This window comes from Mastomys coucha, unplaced genomic scaffold, assembly GCF_008632895.1.
Source record: "Mastomys coucha isolate ucsf_1 unplaced genomic scaffold, UCSF_Mcou_1 pScaffold15, whole genome shotgun sequence".
Lineage (NCBI taxonomy): Eukaryota > Metazoa > Chordata > Mammalia > Rodentia > Muridae > Mastomys > Mastomys coucha.
In genome coordinates this window covers 3,960,369-3,982,325 of record NW_022196897.1, presented here as the reverse complement: position 1 = coordinate 3,982,325, position 21,957 = coordinate 3,960,369, and the positions used below count along the sequence as shown (strand labels likewise).

At 35.7% G+C, this 21,957-nt stretch overlaps 1 protein-coding gene across 1 annotated transcript in view; it reads right to left on the bottom strand.

The window, feature by feature from the left end:
* Malrd1 (MAM and LDL receptor class A domain containing 1) overlaps positions 1-21,957 on the bottom strand; it is a 694,431-nt gene that overhangs the window by 189,812 nt on the left and 482,662 nt on the right. The window contains exon 30 of the mRNA XM_031373295.1: positions 12,459-12,620. Within this exon, the coding sequence (XP_031229155.1) occupies positions 12,459-12,620 (162 nt within the window). The remainder of the gene's footprint in view (positions 1-12,458; positions 12,621-21,957) is intronic.

Sequence of the window (21,957 nt, the reverse complement as noted above, 5' to 3'; positions counted from 1 at the left end):
TATTCCAATCTTCTAAGCTAATATCCACTTATCAGAGAATGCATACCATGTGTGTTCTTTTGTGATTGAGTTATCTCACTGAGGGTGATATTCTCCAAGTCCATCCATTTCTGCCAGAATTTCATTGTTTTTAATAGCTGAGTAGTATTCCATTGTATAGATGTACCACATTTTCTGTATCCATTCCTCTGTTGAGGGACATCTGGGTTGTTTCCAGTTTCTGGCTATTATAAATAAGGCTACTAAGAACATAGTGGAGCATGTGCCCTTATTACAAGTTGGAGCATCTTCTGGGTATATGCTAAGGAGTAGTATAGCTGGGTCCTCTGGTAGTACTATGTCCAATTTCCAGAGGAACTGCCAAATTGATGTCCAGAGTGGTTGTACCAGCTTGCAATCCCACCAGCAACGAAGGAGTGTTCCTCTTTCTCCACAGCCTTGCCAGCATCTGCAGTCACCTGAGTTTTTGATCTTAGACACTCTGACTGGTGTGAAGTAGAATCTCAGGGTTGTTTTCACTTGCATTTCCCTGATGACTAAGGATGTTAAACATTTCTTTAGGTGATTCTCAGCCATTCAGTATTCATCAGTTGAGAATTCTTTGTTTAGCTCTGTACACCATTTTTTTAATAGGGTTATTTGTTTCTCTGGAGTCTAACTTTTTTAGTTCTTTGTATATATTGGATATTAGCCCTCTATCAGATATAGGATTGGTAAAGTTCTTTTCCCAATTTGTTGGTTGCTGTTTTGTCCTATTAACAGTGTCTTTTGCCTTACAGAAGCTTTGCAATTTTATTAAGTCCCATTTGTCGATTCTTGATCTTAGAGCATAAGCTATTGATGTTCTGTTCAGGAAATTTTCCCCTGTACCTATGTGCTCAAGGCTCTTCCCCATTTCATTTCTATTAGTTTGAGTGTATATGGTTTTATGTGGAGGTCCTTGTTCTACTTGGACTTGAGCTTTGTACAAGGAGATAAGAATGAATCAATTTGAATTCTTCTACATGCTAACCTCCAGTTGAGCCAGCACCATTTGTTAAAAATGCTGTCTGTGAAGGTTCTGTGCCCCAGTATAGTGAAATGCCAGGGCCAATAAGTGGGAGAGGGTGGGGTGGCAGGCATGGGGAGGGGGAGGCAACAGGGGTTTGTTTTTGTTGTTTTTGTTTGGTTGGTTGGTTTTTGGAGGGGAACCTGGAAAAGGAGAAATTTACATATAATTAAAGAAAATATCTAGTAAAAAATGCAAAAAAAAAATGCTGTCTATTTCCCACTGGATGGTTTTAGCTCCTTTATCAAAGATCAAGTGGCCATTGGTTTGTGGGTTCATTTCTGAGTCTTCAATTCTATTCCATTGATCTACCTGCCTGTCACTGTACCAATACCATGCAATTTTTATCACAATTGCTTTGTAGTACAACTTAAGGTCTGGGATAGTGATTCTACCAGAGGTTCCTTTATTGTTGAGAATAGTTTTGGCTATCCTGGGTGTTTTATTATTCCAGATGAATTTGAAAATTTCTCTTTCTAAGTCTGTGAAGAATTGAGTTTGAATTTTGATGGGGATTGCATTGAATATGTAGATTGCCTTCGGCAAGATGGCCATTTTTACTATATTAATCCTGACAATCCACGAGCATGGGAGATCTTTCCATCTTCTGAGATCTTCTTCAATTTCCTTCTTCAGAGACTTGAAGCTTTTGTCAAACAGGTCTTTTACTTGCTTAGTTAGAGTCACACCAAGGTATTTTATATTATTTGTGACTATTGTGAAGGGTGTTATTTCCCTAATTTCTTTCTTGGCCTGTTTATCCTTTGTGTAGATGAAGGCCACTGATTTGCTTGAGTTAATTTTATATCCAGCTACTTTGTTGAAGTTGTTTATCAGGTTTAAGGAGCTCTCTGGTGGAATTTTTGGGGTCATTTAAGTATACTATCATATAATATGCAAATAGTGGTAATTTGACTTCTTCCTTTCCAATTCGTATCCCTTTGATCTCCTTTTGTTGTCTAATTCCTCTGGCTAGGACTTCAAGTACAATATTGAATAGGTAGGGAGAGAATGGGCAGCCTTGTCTATTTCCTGATTTCAGTGGGATTGCTTCAAGTTTCTCTCCATTTAGTTTGATGTTGGCTACTCGTTTGCTCTATATTGCTTTTACTATGTTTAAGTATGGGCCTTGAATCTTTCCAAGACTTTTATCATAAAGGGATGTTGGATTTTGTCAAATGCTTTCCCAGCATCTAATGAGATGATCATATTTTTTTTTCTTTGAGTTTGTTTATATAGTGGAGCATAGAGGTTCAGAATTGAGAGTTCTTCTTCATAGATCATACCTTTGATGAATATGAAGTGTCCCTCCTTATCTTTTTTGATCACTTTAGGGTGGAAGACAATTTTATTCGATATTTGAATGGCTATTCCAGCTTTTTTCTTTGGACCATTGGCTTGGAGAATTGTTTTCCATCCTTTTATTCTGAGGTAGTGTCTGTCATTGTCACTCAGGTGGATTTCCTGTATGCAGCAAAATGTTGGGTCCTGTTTACGTACCCAACCTGATAGTCTATGTCTTTTTATTGGGGAATTGAGTCCATTGATATTAATAGATATTAAGGAAAGGTAATTGTTGCTTCCTGTTATTTTTGTTGTTAGAGTTGGAGATCTGTTCATGAGGCTATCTTCTTTTAATTTTGTAGGAAAATTATTTTTTTGCTTTTTCTAGGACATAGTTTCCCTCCTTGTGTTGAAGTTCTCCATTTATTACCCTTTGAAGGGCTGGATTCGTGGAAATACACTGTGTAAATTTGGTTTCGTCATGGAATACTTTTGTTTCTCCATCTATGGTAATTGAGAGTTTTGCTGGGTATGGTAGCCTGGGCTGGCATTTGTGTTCTCTTAAGGTCTGTATGACATCTGTCCAGGATCTTCTGGCTTTCATAGTCTCTGGGGAGAAGTCTGGTATAATTCTGATAGGCCTGCCTTTATATGTTACTTGACCTTTTTCCCTCAGTGCTTTTAATATTCTTTCTTTGTTATGTGCTTTTGGTGTTTTGACTATTATGTGACGGGAGGAATTTCTTTTCTGTTCCAGTCTATTTGGAGTTCTTCTATAGGTTTCTTGTATGTTCGTGGGCATCTTTTTCTTTAGGTTAGGGAAGTTTTCTTCTATAATTTTGTTGAAGATATTTACTGATCCTTTAATTTGGAGGTCTTCACTCTCTTTTATACCTATTATCCTTAGATTTTGTCTTCTCATTGTTTCCTGATTTTCCTGGATGTTTTGGGTTAGGAGCTTTTTGCATTTTGAGTTTTCTTTGACTGTTGTGTCAATGTTTTCTATGGTATCTTCTGCACCTGAGATTCTCTTTTCGATTTCTTGTATTCTGTTAGTGATACTTGCATCTATGGTTCCTGACTTCTTTCCTAGGATTTCTATCTCCAGAGTTGTCTCTCTTTGTGATTTCTTAACTGTTTCTACTTCCATTTTTAGGTCCTGGATGGTTTTGTTCAGTTCCTTCACCTGTTTAGGTGTGCTTTCCTGTAATTCTTTAAGGGATTTTTGTGTTTCCTCTTTAAGGGCTTCTACTTGTTTGCTTGTGTTCTCCTGTAATTCTTTTTTTTTTTTTAATTAGATGTTTTCTTTATTTACAATATCTCCTTTCCCAGGTTCCCCTCCAAAAGAAAAAAGAAAAATAATATAAAATAAGAAAAAAATTAAAAATCAAAAAATCAAAAACTAAAATGATCCCGTTTCCTCCCCGCACCCCTGCTCACCACCCCAACCTCTCCCACTTCCTGGTCCCGGCATTCTCCTACACTTCCCCTGTAATTCTTTAAGGGATTTTTGTGTTTCCTCTTTTAGGGCTTGAACCTGTTTACCTGTGTTCTCCTGTATTTCTTTAAGGGAGTTATTCATGTTCTTCTTGAATTCCTCTATCACCATCATGTGATATGATTTTAGATTCAAATCTTGCTTTTCTGGTGTTTTCAGATATCCAGGATTTGCTGTGGTGGCAGTACTAGGTTCTGATGAAGCCAAGCAGTTTGGGTTTCTATTGGTAAGAGTCTTGTGTTTGCCTTTCTCCATCTGTTGATCTCTGGTGTTAGAAGTTCTTGCTGTCTCTGGCTGGAGCTTGTTCCTCCTGTGGGTCTGTAAGCCTGTGTCAGCACTTCTGGGAGATCAGCTCTCCTCAGGTAAGACCTGTGTGCAGTGGGCTGTGGATCAGCTGTCCCTCCTGAGTCCTGAGGTCAGAATAAACCCTAGAGACAGGCTCTCCACTTGCAGGGAAGGGGCAGAGAGGGCTGTGGATCTGCAGAACCTCCCCCTAGGTGAAGAGGGAGATAGAAAGTATCCTGAACTGGGTGCCCTGCTGATTCTGAGGCCTGTGCCTCCTGGCTGGTCCCTCCTCTTCCTGAGTCTCTGGGTTCGAGCACTCCCTGAAGGCAAGCTCTCTGCTTTCCAGGAAGGGGCAGAGTGGGCAATACTAGGAAGTTTTAATTTCATTTCTCATATCTGTCTTGGCCCATTTTCATTCTGGGTGAGTTGTTAAGTTTCTATGCGTTGCTAAGCTTTCTGTTGATTTTGTTGTTGGTAGTCAATTTTAATTCATGGTGGTTAGATAGGTTTCAGTTTGTTATTTCAATATTTCTGTACCTGTTGAGGCTTTCTTTGTGGATCATGTTTGGAGAAAGCCGCTTGAGGTTGTAGAGGAAGGTATACTCTTTGTATTTACTAGAAAGGTTTTGTAAATATCTACTAGGTCCATTTGGCTTATGATATTCGTTAACTTCTGCATTTTTCTGTCTAGTTTTTGTTTGAATAACCTATCTATTGGCAAGATAGTGGAATGAAGTCTCCCACTATCATTGTGTTGGTATGTTATTTAATCTGTAGTAGTTTATATATATAAAAACTTAGGTACATTTGCATTTGCTGCATAAATGTTGAGAATTGCAATATCCTCTTTGTCAACTTTTCCTTTAATGATTATTTACTGTCTTTTCATATATTTTCTGATTAATTTCTGTTTGAAGGCTATTTTGTTAAATATTATACTCATTGCGCCAGATTGCTTCTTAGTTCATTTTGTTTCGAATCTATTTTTCCATTCTTTTACCCTGAGGTGATATCTATTCTTGAAGTAAAAGTATCTTTCTTGGATGTAGCAGAAGGTTGGATCCTGTTTTCACATATATTCTGCTACTCTATGCCTTTTTATTGGGAATTGGGACTTTTGATCTTGAGAGTTATCAATGAGCAGTGTTTGTTGATTCTAGTTGTTTTGTTGTGATGGTATGGTTTTTGTTGTTGTTGCTGTTTTGTTTTGTTTCCTCCACCTTTTGATTTGATGGTCTACTATTATTTATTCTTTGTGTTTCCTTGGGCATGGTTAGCCGCTCCATGTTGAAGCTTTCCTTTTGGTGCCTTCTGTAGGGCTTGATTTGTAGATAAAGTCTGCTTAAATTTGATTTTTATCATGGAATTGATTTCTCCATCCACTGTGACTGAAAGTTTTGCTGAGTTTAGTAGTCGGGGCTGGCATCTGTTGTCTCTTAGAGTTTGTACAAAAACTGCCAGTCCACTCTGACCTTTAGAGCTTCTATTGAAAAGTCAGGAGTTATATTAATAATATTAATAAGTCTACTATTTACCTTATGATTTTAATATTCTTTCTTTGCTCTGTATGCTTATTGTTTTGATTACTATGTGAGGTTCTAAATTCTTTTCTCATCCACTTCATTGGTGTTTTATATGATTCTTGTAAATTGATATCCATCTCCTTCTTTAGGTTGAGGAAATTTTCTTCTTTGATTTTGTTGACAATATTTTCTAGACTTTTACCCTGGAGTTTTTGATATAGATAGATAGATAGATACATAGATACATAGATAGATAGATAGTGTTTTATTCTTGTAAAACAGCCAGTGAATAATACAATATTAAACTGCCATTTGCTTATAAGAATTTTCAATCTATTTATCATATATAATTTTATTTATGGACACTTCAGACATTCTTGCCCTATCTCAAATTCCACTGCTGCAGATTACTCTTCTAGGGTATGTTTCTAAGTATTTCTTTTCTTTTTCTTTGTTCTTTCCGATTGTGCATGCCAGTGATACTATGCAGTATGTAACTTTTTATCTCTGCTTCATGTCCTGTAGGTTAGTCCGTGTTTTTGCAAATGAGGACTTATTTTAAATGCTAAATAATGTTCCTTTTATATACCACATGTACATGTATATTTTCTTTTGATCCAAATAGCATTACCCTAATAAAAGAAGCAACTTTCATCCAGGCAATGGTATTGCACGCCTTTAATCCCAGCATTTGGGAGGCAGAGGCAGGAGGATTTCTGAGTTCTAGGCCAGCCTGGTTTATTGAGTTCCAGGACAGCCAGGGCTACACAGAGAAAACCTGTCTTGAAAAAACAAAAAACAAAACAAAACAAAAAAAACCTTAAAATTAATTCAAGCTTTCTGAGTCCAGTCACAAAAATTTAAAGCTGTGTAACAAGATAGACATCTATTTTTTTGTATACATACATATGTTTGTATGTGTACATGTGTATAGAGCAGAATGAACTGAATCAGAATGATATGCTATATGAATGAAGGAGAATTAGATTTTCTATATCAAATCACATGTTCTTATTTGCCAGCATTCCTAAATAAATAAATATTGCATCTTCTTGTGTCTTTTCAGAAAACAAAGGTGAAAGCTTACAATGAATTAAAGCAAGGTGGTCTTGAGTAATGGGTTTAAGCAAAGCCAGGTAGAGGAGCATAATGGCACGAACTGCATGGCAATGCCTGGAGATGGCTTTGATTAAGCTTTATGTTCTGGTCTTACTGTTCAGGGTTTGTTAATTTATAATACAAGATTATAGAAATGATTTATTATCCATGTTCCTTCACTTCTAGGATAGGAATGAACACATTTATCTCTCTCAGGAAGTTGTTATTACATGCCCAGTCTGTATGGTAATCTAAAATATGAAATTAAATTATATCTATTGAATTCTTTATATTTCAAATTATTGCTATGAGGACAAATATGATATTACTATAATCCCAGTATTTTGGAAGTGATTGTCCTCCTTAGTTATGTAATGAGTTCTAAGCTTGGGACTCTTTCTTGAAGGAGTAATTTCTGCTTTCTTTGGAGACTCAGTTTTGTCATGTGATGTTCTTCTGGAGACTGTCTTATGAGAGGATGTTTTTGCTGAAGCAGACATGTGGGAGAATGTTTTGCTGAGAACAAACATGTGGTATTTTCTGGAAGCTGCCTGTAAAAAGTGCTTATTATGTTTTGCTAGAATGAATACTTGATAGAACATGTAAATTTAACCCAAATTGACATTGGATGGTGCTGTGTAGTATTGGTTTACCTTGCCACTCATTACTAATCATTGTTGTGACTTTGTAAAGAGAGACAGATCAAAGACATCTGGTGTTGTTCTGGTGGTGGTGTTCTAAGGGCTTCTTGCCACTTCCATGGGTCTGGTGGATTGGCAGAGCCTCTTGGTTTCTTCTGGATTGAACTGTTTTTGCTGACTCAAGAATGGTGCTCATAAGTGGATCGAGCTAACCTTGCTGATTTGTGTGAACTCAACTGTGAATATCCTAACAACTCAGATTGGATTCATCCCAAAGAACACTTCTAAACGGGTCCACATCCTTCTTTGCCCTATTAACATTTCCTTTCCACTACCTTTGATGGGTGGTGGGCTAGAAAGGAGGTTAAAGTGTTCAAGTACCCTTACTAAAGTAGGTCTTGAAAAATATCTTTGTCATAAGATAGTACTCTGACAAGACAAAAGAACATAGAACCAATAACATATGACCTATACTTCTCAAGAGTGATCAAATGCTAAAGGGAGTGTATAAATTATATAAGTTGTGACTTCTCTACCACTAAAGTATACAGACTGGTTATGAAGATGATAAATTATATCATTAAGGAGAAAATACAATTATGAAGAAAAGGAACAAAGAAGCCTATATTAATTTCAGTCATTCAAATGACACCCTTTCTATTGAGCTGAGCATATATTGAGACTAAATACTTTTATTCTGTAGACTACAGAGTAGACTGATGCTCATAGTTCCTCTTTACAATTAAGCAATGCCTCTTAAACGGATCATGAATAAGCCTGTGATAAATGTGAAAACTGTCGTTAGAAGTCCCTAATGCAGTAAGTGAAAATATCTATAAATATTACTTTAATTAACAGCAATACTGCAATGCTCATAAAATGTTGTAGGTCCTTTGAATATGTTGGTCTTTAAAAAACTTTGTTTTTATGGGAGGGTCAAAATTAATTAATGTCCTTAACATTTATTTGCCCATCTATTGTCTTAGAGATTCCTAAACTAATTTGCTGATCCATATTCTTGAATTAAGATGATATTATCAGGTTGTTTTGAGAACACTTTGAAAATATACTGTTTCAATTACTCATTAACAGGGATGAAAATACAGCATCAGATCAGGAAGATTTCATTTCTTGGTCTGTGGGTAACAGAGTTAAGATAAATTTTACAAACAATCAGGAAAAAAATTCTCCCATGCCCTCAAGAAACCCTACACATACTATTGAAGTTCAATAAAGGCAAAAATCACTCCCACTGATAGCCCTTACTTATTTCATTAAAAGGCATCACTGGTCACTCATGTGGGTCTTCTTGAACTCTGATGTGATATTTGTCATGTCTCTTTATTAGCCTTTCATCTTTCACAGTTGAGACTACCAGAATTTTGCATCATTGATAATGATAGATCATTAGAAATTCATTATAGCCGGGCGGTGGTGGCGCACGCCTTTAATCCCAGCACTTGGGAGGCAGAGGCAGGTGGATTTCTGAGTTCGAGGCCAGCCTGGTCTACAGAGTGAGTTCCAGGACAGCCAGGGCTATACAGAGAAACCCTGTTTCAAAAAAACAAGAAAAAAAAAAAAAGAAATTCATTATAGTTTTTTAGTCCTTTATTAAGATAAGGGGTGTGTCTGTGGGATGTCTAAAGAACGCAGGAATATCTATTTCCAGGCCATTGGTTGAAGCACAGCAACACAGATGAACAACATCCAATTTCTCACATCACTTCAAGGAAAAATAATATGTATTCAACCTCTAAATTTGATTACCATCTGATTCAAGCAGCTGAATACCTATTTTTAGTGATGCTTCATCTTCAAATCAGGATAGTGTCATTAGAAGTATGTTTTAAAGATATTTCCCAATATACAAACAGATGTGTATCATAGTTTTAAATGAACAAACCTAGTAAATCATATTACTGAGATAAGATACTTTTGGACTTTGGTTTTGGTTTTAGTTTTGTTTGTTTGGTTTTTGAGATGAGGTCTCATTATGTAGTCAAAGCCATTCTGTAACTCTCTTTGTAGACCAAGTTGTTTGGAACTCATAGAGATGCATCAGCCTCTGACTCCCAAGTTCTGAGATCATTAGTTTTAAGTCCTGTCTTAGTTTGGGTTTTATTGCTGTGAGAAATACTATGACAAAGGGAACTTTTAAAAGGAAAACATTAAATTGGGGCTGGCTTACAGTTTCAGAAGTTTAGTTTACCAAAATCATGGTTGGGTGCATGGTAGCATCCAGGTAGACCTTGAGGAGGAACTAAGCGTTCTATATTTTGATCCACATGCAGCAGAAGGGAACTGTTGAATTGAGCACATATATGAGACCTCAAAGCCCACTTCCATCATGACACACTTTGTCCAACAAGGTCACACCTATACCAGTAAGGCCACAACTTCTCAATGGGCCAAGCATTCACACACATGAATCTATGGGAGCCATACCTACTTAAACTAACACAAGACCTAATATATTAATAGCAATGGGAGGAACTATAAATGGTGGTTCATAGGGTACATTAGTCTCTTTTTATGTTTCAATGACAGGAATGCCTAATAAAAAGAAATAAAGAAATAGTTTACTTTGGTACAAGGTTTAAGAAGGAATACAATCAATCGTAGTGTGAAAATCATGGTGGCTGGAGAGTGACAAGGTTGAAAGCTGGCTCACTTTTTTCAATCTGGCACCCACACTCCATGATGTGGTATTTCCCACATTCAGGGTGGGTCTTTCTTACTCAGCTAACAATTTTGGAAATACCTTGAAATATTTGCATGATGATGCTAATCCAATTAAGTTGACAAGAAGATTAAACATCCCATATCTTGGTAAGCAGAGCAGAAGGGTCCCAAAAAATTTGGAACCAATCTGAGGTACATAGTAAATTCTATAGTGGTCTGGAGTACTGTAGTAAGAGTTTTGGTTTCCTTCAAAACCCAATTATGTTATGTAAATGTGTTTTTCTTTGATCTTTTAGGTGTGGGATATGGTACTGCTTCAGTTTGTTCACAGCCATTAACTATAATTATCTTTGATCTAGGAGGTACATGATTTTTGCCAACTGCAGATAGTTTAATTCTGGGGACCCCAGAGAAGGTATAAATAGGAAAGTCTCTAGAGGGTCTGTGGGGGATGCCTTTGCCTCTGCTGTTACACCTGCTTTTGCTGGTTCCAGCTGTTACATTTGCTTGATAACTTCTTGTTGCTAGATTTATGGAATGTTGGTTATTTTGATAACAAACACTGACCTTGGCTCTTAAAAATATTGGTGCCCCAATCACAGGAAATTGTATAAAGAGGTCTATGCCCCTCTTTCCTCTAACCTTCTCTCTCTCCTACCTAGTATTGAGGGATTGAAAGGGATTAGGAGGAATGATGGTTGGAAGAGTTGTAGATACAAAAATCCATTAAAATAGACAAAAAATACCAACAGAATGTAGTATAAAAAAAACAAGAAAGCAATTATGATAAAACAATAAAAGTATAGTATATAGAAATACAATCTTTTCAAACGTTGTACTAGAACTCATCAATATATTAGATTAAATAAAAATTGTCTTTTATCCTACATACTGATATTAAATTTTTTCAAATGGCATGTTTCTTATTGCTATAATATTTATAAAATGAAAAATCAATAAAATCAATTATGAAAATTATAAGTACAAACTCAGCCACCTGGTTCCCTTACTCTCCTCCTTATAACTTTGTTTCTCTTAGGATTTCCTTGGTGGCCTTTTTACCAGCCTATGTGTACAATGATGCCACCCTGACCAGATATTCACCATCCTTTATCCTTTCCAATCCCACCAGCTCTGACCTTATTTCCTTTGCTCTATCAACTTACAACAAGCCATATGCTTTATCAGTCATCTCTACATATTGCCTTTGCCCTCCTTCTATACTATAAGCTCCATTATGGCAAGGTGTTCTAATGTAATCCCTGATGCAACAACAGGAGCTCAAAATGATCCTGCTATTTAGTACATGAATAAATGAATGTGCAAAATAACATAAATGATATATGGTAGGTGTTCACTCATTTCTTACTTTGGATAAAAATGGTAGTAAAGTATATATAATTATGCATACATCCTTATATGCTCTCTTTTATATAGCTCTTCAGTCAGAGGCTGTCTAACTTGTTTAAGAAATGTCCTCTGTGTACTAGTAAGCAGGTTCTGCCTCTACGCTGCATGTAGTTCACTCTGTTTTCTTGTAATGTTCTATTAATTCCTTCTTATATTTAAATATGTATTCTACCTGGAATACATTACATTGTTGAAGTCAAAATCCAGACCACCAAAATTTCCTTACTTCGGTGAAGGAGTTGGTCTTTTTGTTCTATTTATATTGCCAACAGGCATGAGACTACATTATGGCAGGTGATCTCCTTTACTCAGTTCAACAATTTAAATGTCAGCTTATTCCTATAATATTGCTCATGTTCACAAATAAAATAAATCAAATATTTGAGGCTATTTATTAGCTTTAAAAAACATATATTTTACATAACAAAGAATGTATAGCCTTCTAAAACAACAGTTAAAGAAAAAGAGGCCATAATTTTGGAGAGAATACATAAAGGTGTGTAACAAGAGAGGGTTTAGAGGAAGAAAAGGGAAAAGGAAATTGTAATTTGAAAAAAATTACATATTATAAGAAAAAATTTGAATTATTTGCAGCAGGAATCAGTAATTTTTTCTTAATATTTCACAAGTCATCCTATAGTGTCCTTAGTAGCAAAATGTGTGACATAGTGTATGGCACATTCATTGAGAGTTGGTCACAGTTTGATTATTATTTTTCAAAATTGTTTCTTCGTGAAGTTTTATCTCTGTACACACCCTATCTTTACTGAGAAATGTGATTCTGACAGGAGTTAAAGTTTCTTTATGTAACATGCTTACTTATATTTGTTCTTAGAGTCATGTATTTACTTGTGACAGTGACATCTGAGTCCATTTAACCTTTCAGAAGTTAAAACAAAAGGGACAGCCCTTTCACCAAACTTACCAAGTTCTGCCCTACAGGAACATTTATAGATACCACTAGATTTGCTTATAGTTGCTAGAATTACCTGGTGTGTGGTCTGAATTTGGGCTCAAGGCTTCAGTAGGAATTATGCTACCGATGTTCCAATCCAAGTCATCTTCAGGATCTTGAGTGAGTCCACAGTCCACAGTCCAGTCTCCTGAAGTTGTTTCAAAATTGCAGCTTCCTGCTGTGCTTACGTAGTACCCTAGTGAAATAAGATGTTCACATAAGCTTCTAAAATTTCTACAACACCCTATGACTCACTGTATTTTTGGTGGTTCAAATCATTTTATCTCATAATTCTTTGTTTTTATTTTTGAAATATTTTGGTGTGCATGATTCTCTCTCTCCTTTCTATTCTCTCTCTTCTTTCTCTCCTCTCCTCTTCTCTCTCTCTCTCTCTCTCTCTCTCTCTCTCTCTCTCTCTCTCTCTCTCTCTCTCTCTCTTTCTTTCTCTCTCTCTCTCTCTCTCTCTGTGTTTGTGTGTGTGATTGTGTTTGGATGGGATGTGCTCATGCCATGGAATGTGTGTGGAGGTCAGAGACAACCTCAGGTGTCTGTACATGTTCTCCCATGTTGTTTGATAAAACATCTCATTGCTGTTGTCAGCTCCCTGGTTTCTGTGGTTGCATGATATTTGGAATTCTGGGAACTTCTCAAAGGTTATGTAAGTGCTAGGGCCCAGACAGGTAAGGTTGGTTGTTGGTCTGTTGTTGTGGGTTGGTAGTAAAAACATTGGCCCCTTTTCTTTCTATCACTTTTTGTGTCCTATCTAGTGTTAGGATGTTGAAAGGGTGGAAAAGTGAAAAGAATCCACTAAGTAGCAAATGCCAGGTACACATGCCACTACTCCTGGATTTACCTGAGTCCTGAAATTTTAAACTTTGCTAAATGGCAAGTGCTTTACCCACTGAAACATCTCTATAGCTCACATACTTTAATTTTTATATATGACTTTTATATAGCTGAAATATTTATACCAATCCATACTATCTTGTTTATTCTGTAATGTTTTCTTTCTCAAGTGATTTATAATATTTGTTTGAGTACTGTCATTTACACATTACATAATTATCTGGATTAAATAATGATGTTTACAAATGACATACAAAGCATGTTGTTTGAGTTTAACATTATATCCAAACCATGAGTTTAATATTATATTCATATGAATCAATCTAACTGAATAAACAAACACATTCCATCATGTGAATTTCAGTGCATTCAGCTTTGCTCTCATGTTTGAACAGCATACATAGGCCATTAGTAAGGCAAAGTAGCTTATGAAAGAAAAGGTGCCTTTTGGCCATAAACCAATCTACATATCATCTGGGCACATATCCAGGCTAAGCACTAAGCTACAAAAGAATTTATCTCTTAAAACTATTGATTGGCAACTCATTCAAAAGTAATTAAGTTTTCAAAATGAAAGCAATTAATAGATAAGAAATGACATCCACTAGTCACCTGTGACGTGATCTAAAATAATCTTCTAGGAATAAGATTTTCATTTGGTCTCCATTTGGATAAGGAGTTAATATTTTCTGAGCACACTGTAAAATATAACTATGACACATTCAGAGAACTGTAGGGTTACTTAATCAGTTTGTATCAAGGGTAATAGTCATTGCATTTCCTCTCTTTTACAAGAATGAAGATTTTGTTTATTTCTTAAATTTCTTCTTGCTCATATGTTTTTATAAATAAAATGCTAATCTTAACTCATTAAAGCTTAATGATCAAAAAGCTCTGTGTTAAATGGATGCAGAAGACAGAACACAGAGAACTGATGCTCTTACAACTTACTGAATTCCTAAGAGAATTTCTATAAACACTTATTTCAGTTTAATCATTTTTTATTTTATCACTAAAAACAAAATAATTTTAACAATTTTTTCTTCTTTTAGTACATTGTTTTAATTCATTTAAAATGACTAAATAATCTATTTATTTTTATGTGCTTACTTATGGAGCCTGCTTCATTTGGATGTCATGCTATCATTCTATAATGCAAAATAGAATTATAGTTTGCATAGATGTAATAAACTTATTATCCAAGCATTCAGTCAATACATCATCAAATATTCAGAACCATTTTGTGTATGCCAAGACTGCTTTTATGTTTTCTCATATGGACTTTAGGATATTTGTATTTCCATGCACCTTACCCCTACCTCTAAACATAATAGCTCTTATTCCACTTGCTTTCCTGTTAGGTAATCTTGTCCCTGGTGGCTCAATTTAATTAGCATAGATCCCTTCATCTTTCAAGACAACCAGATACCAGGATATATCTTCTTACATTTCATTCTATCTTAAAACAAGTGACTTTCTGTTTTCTAAAGCTAATCTCTGTCTACTATCCTGACTCTTTCATCAGAACCTTATTCCTAGTCTGTAGCTCATCTCCTTTAAAGTCATATATGTTTCCTTGTCTTCCAATGTCACAATCCCTCCTTATGTCACTAATGTAACTTGTGCCAGCTTCTTTCTTCATTTCAAAATGCATATTCTTGTTTTGTTTTTATTTTTTGAAGACAGGGTTTCTCTGTATAGCCCTGGCTATCCTGGAACTCATTCTGTAGACCAGGCTGGCCTTGAACTCAGAAATCCACCTGGCTCTGCCTCCCAAGTGCTGGGATTAAAGGCATGCACCACTACCACCTGGCCAAAATGTATATTCTTATTTAGGCTTTTCACTCTGTGTATCCTCAATTTTCCTTTCCATCTACTTTTAAATAGATGTCCTGCAAATATATCACATGATGAAATACAGACTAACAATTTCAAATACTTTTGGAACATTCCATTTGGAATATGCATCCATTACTTTCAAAATGTCTGTGTTCTCTTCGAGAGTGTACTCGGTAAGATTTCCATTTAACATGAATCTTATCTTCTTTTATAAATACTCAAACCTCCAGAGTCACTATTGGTTCTGTATCTTTTATTTATATGCCCCAAACATCACCAGATCTTGGGTACACTTCCCTTGAGAATTAATGTATTTCCTTGTTTGAAGTTTCATAACAAACACACTGATTCAAGCCTATTAAACAATAGAGATTGTCTTTGTAGAGATTGTCTTTAGCATAGGCTTCATCCTATATCCCTTACAAACTCAAGCCATATTATCATCTTTAACACTCTTTTTGTGTTATTTTGTCTTGGTTAAAATAGTCCATATTTTCACACTCTAAAAACACTCTTGTAAATCTTAACTTTGAATACAATAACCTTAACTTGCATCCAAAGATTTTAGGCTGCCTCATCATTACAATTGTTTCAACTCCAACAATGTGTTAGAAATTCATCTCTCTAAAATGAACTGACTTTATGAAACATTTATGCTTAGACCTATATCTATGGTTTTAAAAATAATTCTCTAGCAGTTGGTTACTCTTTTCTTAACAATTCTTTCTAGGTCTTACTTAATATAAAAGTCCTTCTTTATTTTTACTTTATGTGTATGTGTATTTTACTTGGATATACATATATATATCAGTGTACCACATGTGTATAATAAGACAGAACATTTTAATTTAAATAACTCCTCTTTTTAAATGAAGGATGTGTATTAAACTGAAACAATCCCCTTCCCCAGGTAGCCTGTAATTCAATTACCCAAGTATGATGTGAACCTCCTTTTCCTTCTCTTTGCTAGTTTAGAAATAGTTTGGAATGAAAATCTAGACAACAGCATCTTCAACAAAAGGTAATGGTAAACCTTGATGTTCACATATAGAAAAATCCATATTTATCACCCTCTGCACAAAATTCAACTTTAAATGTACCAAATATCTAAACATAAACTCAGATACACTAAACCTTAAGTGGGGAATAGCCTTGAACTCATAGGCATAGGAAAAGACTCTTTGAAGAGAATAGTGTTAGAATAGGCATGAAGATTAATACTTAATAAATAGGAACTCATGGAAGTCAAAAGTTTCTGCAAGGCGTAGGACATAATTATTCAGATAAGGCAACAGCATCTGTATAATAGGAAAAGATTTTACCAGCACCATACACAATAGAGGAATAATATCCAAACTATATAAAGAACTTAAGAAACTAGATATGAAAAATCTGAATAACAATTAAAAGTGGGGTACAGAGTTAAACAAAGAAATCACAAATAAGGAAATTCAAATTGCTGAGAAACACTTAAAGAAACGTTAACATCTTTAGCCATCGTGGAAATGAATATCAAAACTACTTTGAGATTTCATCTTCTGCCTGTCAAAATGGTTAAGATCAATAAAACTAGTGACAACTCATGCTAGTGAGGATGCAGAGTAAGAGGGACACCCATCCATTCTTGGTAGGAGTGCAACCTTGTACAAGCATTATGGTAATTGGTGTGGGAATACTTTTAACTGAAGATCCAGCTATGCAAGTATCAGGCATAAACCCAGAGAATGCTTTATTCTGTTACAAGCAACTTGCTCAATAATGCTCAGTGCTGGTTTGTTTATAATAGCCAGTGAATGTAAACAATGTAGAAGTTCTTCAACAGCAAAGTATTTATGATGAAAATGTGATACATTTACACAATTAAGTTTTAGTCAGGTGTTTAAAAATTACATCATGAAATTGATGAGTAAATGAATGACACTAGGAAAAAAAATACCCTCAGTGAGGTATCCCAGACCCCAAGACAAGTATGGTATGTATTTTCTTATATATTGATATTAGCTATTGTCAATGATAAGCAAACTGAAATCTGTAGAACCACAGATGTTCAGTAAGGGCCTAGGGAGACAGAGCTTGTTAGAAAAGAGAAATAGAGTATATAGTTATAAAATAATAAGGGGAAGCTGGATCAGGAAGATAAAGTGGGGAGAGGGAGAGAAGGGGACTATGGAGGAACACAAGAAGAGACAGCTAATTAAGGAGCATTGGAGACATAGTATGAAAACATAATATACTAGAAACTTCATGAAATATATTCATATATAAAAGCAATTTAAATGTAATCACCAGATAATGGGGAGATAGAATGCCAATGGGCCACTTCCTGTCACCAATGAAGCTTCCAATGCAGAGATTGGATTATATCTAATTAAGTTGTTCACCAAGAAGTTCTGTGGCAATCTCCCATCAATCCAAGGTGCTGCCAAGACTACAGGTTGCTCTCCACAAACTGATGGCAAGGCCTCATTGCTGATGGCAACACATATACAACTCATTGAATTTGTTCAAGTCAAACTGGTGCCTACATAGACCTAGTGGTTCAATCTGTGGTACAGTAAGTATGCCAAACATACTACTACAAAAGAAACATAAACGTTGAGGCAGCCACAAGCATTCAATCTACATGGTGTCTTGCCTATGCTGGGACAATGGTGGCACAAAGCTTGTGGGTAACCAACCACTATCTGATTTGACTTAAGTCCCATTCCATGAAATGGAAACAATACCCAGCCCTGCTTGGGTGACCAAGTACCAGAGACTAGATAGCTCAGACACCTAGAGTTAAATCAAATATTGTTCTAAAAAATAGCAAGAAAAATGACTCCTATTGACATTCTGCTGCACTCATAAATCAGTGCCTTATTTAGCCATCATCAGATCATCAGAGAAGCTTTCTCCTGGAGTAGATGAGAACAAATACAGAGATATAGTCAGACATTATGCAGGCACTGAAAGACCTTGGAACACTCAGCTGTCTCCACAAATTCTCCCTCCCTTGGGCCTAAAGGGACCACACAGAAGAGGAAGCAGATAATGTAGAAAAGACAGAAGAGATATAATATACCAAGAAAACAAATCTTTCTAAATCAATATGAGCAGTGCTTACATGAACTCATAGAGACTGAGGAGAGTCCATGGACAGGGCCTGCATGGGTCTGTACTAGGTCCTTTCCATAGATATTATGGCTTCCATTATATATGTGCCCTTTTATGGGACTTCTGACTGTATAAACAAATGGGTTTGTTTGTTTGTGCCTTCTCTTGGACTTCTTCTATTTGTGTTTTGTCTAATTCTGTGTCTGTTTTGTCTAATTCCTTTGTGTTAGTTTTATATTATTATCTCTTGGAAATATTTTTTGTCTATTGAGAGATAGAAAAGGAGTAGATATGGAAGGGAAGAGAGGTATGGAGGAACTAGAAGAAAAATAATATAGGAAGAAAAATCATAATCAGGATATGTTACGTAAGAAAAGCATATGTATTTGAAGTAAAATTAAAAAAAAAATGAAAATACAAGACAAAAAGAGAATCTAGACACTGGCAACTACTGTAGAAAAGATTTCTAAGAAAAGTTTGATTTTTATCTTAAGCCAAAAGAATGAAAAGTTAGTTATTTACTTTTTCTTTTTTAAATAGAAAAATTCCACATTTATATTTTACAGGTGCTTTGTTTTGTTTTAGGTTTTGCTAGGCAGGGTTTCTCTGTGTAGCCCTAGCTGTGCTGGAACTCACTCTGTAGTCCAGGCTAACCTCAAACTCAGAAATCCTCCTGTCTCTGCCTCCCAAGTGCTGGGATTCGGATTACACCACCACTGCTGGGCTTTACAGGTGCTTTTTAAGCTTGTTTCGTTCAGTTGTGAAAATATATTGTGACGTCTTCAGAGACCACTCTTCTAGGAACATGATTTTCTCAGACCTTTGAACAGATTTTTCATGGAGAGATGCAGATGTTGCAGGAAGTACAAAATCCTTGTGTGGGCTTTCTGATGTTGCAAAGGAGTTTTAAACATGCTATAAGGTGCACCCAAAATGATGTGCTGTGGGGCTTCAAAACTCTTTCTTTGCTGTTCATGTTGAGATGTGAGGATCAATAACCTTTGTGTACCAATTGATCCCTTACTGTCATTATATTCTGGGGACACACAAATATTAATATATATATAATTACTACTTTAAAATTCAGTCATGAAGCAAGGCCAGTGATTTCTTAGTTTCTTTGGTCACTAATGTATGTCATGGGCACATAGCGCTTGCTAGGTTACCTGTGGTATAGTCTTCACTTGTTTAGTTTTGAGTCTTACAGTTTACCAGCACAGCTTTGGTAGCAGAGACTGAAGCATAGATGCTGAGCATTTCTCAAGTGGGAAGCAAACATTGTAGAGTCCTATGGAGGCTTTCTCCAGGTGAACTTTTAGTGGCTTAGGCCTGTATAAAAGGCATTTTGCTACACTGCTCAGGTATGGAATTGGAGCCTTCAGTGTTTGAAGGTTTGTGTTGGTCTTTACTCCTTTCTATCAGGCAAGTCTCATCTGGGATTTTAAATGTTAAACTTGATATCTTCATCTTTCTATAATAATTCTTAAAATACATTTATAGTTATCTTCATAATGTATCTACAATTTTCTTAAAACTTCCATTAGTAGCTAGTTCTATAAGAAGCCAACTAAAAGATGGAATCCTTTCTGCTCTGTACTTCAGATGATATTGTTAAGCTAAACTTACTAGATTGACAACCACTAGCTCTTAAACTTCATACTGTATGGCATGGAAATTAAAATGTAGACATACATCTTTCTCCACGTACTTACAACACTAACCTACAATAGATTTAAAGCATAGCAATGCATTTAGCTCAATGAAGTAACGAAGTTTCCAGTTTTAGGCAACTTCAGGTTAAGCTACGTTGTAACTTCAGTTTTTCCTGTGGGCTACCCTTCCATCTCATTCTCATTCACACTTTAGAGAACCACATTCCTTTTGGTATCACACATGCACATCATAAAGAAAGAAGAAGAAGGTAATAAGAGAGGTAAGTTTTCCTTGTATGGCTTTTTTCTCATGAAGTAGATTCCTTCTTCAAATTGTTACGTTGTTCTCACTGACCTCTGTCATCTTTGGGTAAGTTTGAATGTGTTTTAGTTACTAGTTGTCGTAATGCTACCATAAATAAAATGAACAGATTTGATTTTATATAGATTCAATACTCAATTAAATAGAAAAAAATGGATAGTAAGCTAACAAGTTCTGTAAGGATGGCCAAGACTGAAATTTCTGCTCTAAGCATCTTTAATGTGCCCCCTTTTTTCATTTCATGTGAAATCAAGTTCAATCATGAATGAGCAGTTTAAATTGCAGGTGTCCTGACTCAGAGCATACTAATTCTCATGGTGGGTTATATCTGAGGCACTTGGTGGGAATTATAGTTGCTATCATTTATTTGAAAGGCTATTAATTATACTGTACTGTCATTTCAATTATTTTATTACTTTGAGTTATTGTAAAAATTCCTAAGTGATTACTTAGTAACTCTGAGCTGCATTGTATCTGTGTGAACATTCAGTAAATGATATGAGAAAGGACATTTTTTATATTTCCCAATAATGAATATGTATTATATTTTTCAAAATAATGACTACTTTGAAGAACACCTTTCAGATGATGATCTTTCAATGAACTTAAAACATTACTGGTATTCTTTTAAGCTACAGATATTTCCCCAGTGGTATATTATTTAGACACAAGGCAGCATGATCAGGGTAAATACTTATAAACATGAAAACATGTACATAGTAAATTATATTTATGTCTCATATTCACATATTCATCTGATTTAATTGCACCACAATTGAAGATATAGGAATATTTATGTTACTGCAAGTGAATAATTCTTTTAATTCCTGTCAATTTATATTGAGTATGATTTCAAATAATCTGAATACGTGAGACATAATCCTACAGGTGAAGAGTTCTGTGTGCCCATGCTGCATAAGAAGAAAAAGCATCCATTTGTTGTAACACTGTACAACCCTTGATGGGATACCACTACAGTGCATTTAGTAATAAAAAGACACCATTTTAAAGTTAATGATTAATTCTCTTAAATGAATTATCTCACTTCTTACAAACAATGTTTTTCTGCAACAGGAGGGAGAAAATCAGTTTTAAATCTGTTCACCACCTGTAGCAATACTGAGTCATGGGATCAGCACTTTTCTTTGTTGTAATATAAAGGAACATGAGATACAAAAAAAGTGGTTGAACCCCAGCAACAAGCTGATAAAGCACAAAGATTATATAGAGAGTAAGGGACAATGAGGAGCAGATAAATCTTATTAGGAATAGGTAGTTGAGTAGAGATGAGAAAGGGCTAGAACTGCTGGACCAAGGAGGAGGGGAGAAAGGAAAGGGGCTTAGGGGAGGGAATACTGGGAGAGATATCTAAAATGAAGAGCCATCTGAGGTGAAGTATGGAAACATAATACAGTAGAGTCCTTTTTAAAACACACATATATATGAAAGTGATCTAAATGAAATTATGACATAATAGGGTGGGGGGACAGACCCCCAACCAACCTCCTCTTCTCACTAAACAAAACTTCCAGTTCCAGGACTGGGTATATCTAATTGAGTTGTTGGCCAAAGGGGTCCCATGGCAATCCACAAATGATGTGTGCTGTTGCCAAGATCATAGATTGTTCTCCACAAACTAACATAAGAGTCCTATTGTTGGCCGGGCGGTGGTGGCGCATGCCTTTAATCCCAGCACTTGGGAGGCAGAGGCAGGCGGATTTCTGAGTTCGAGGCCAGCCTGGTCTACAGAGTGAGTTCCAGGACAGCCACGGTTACAC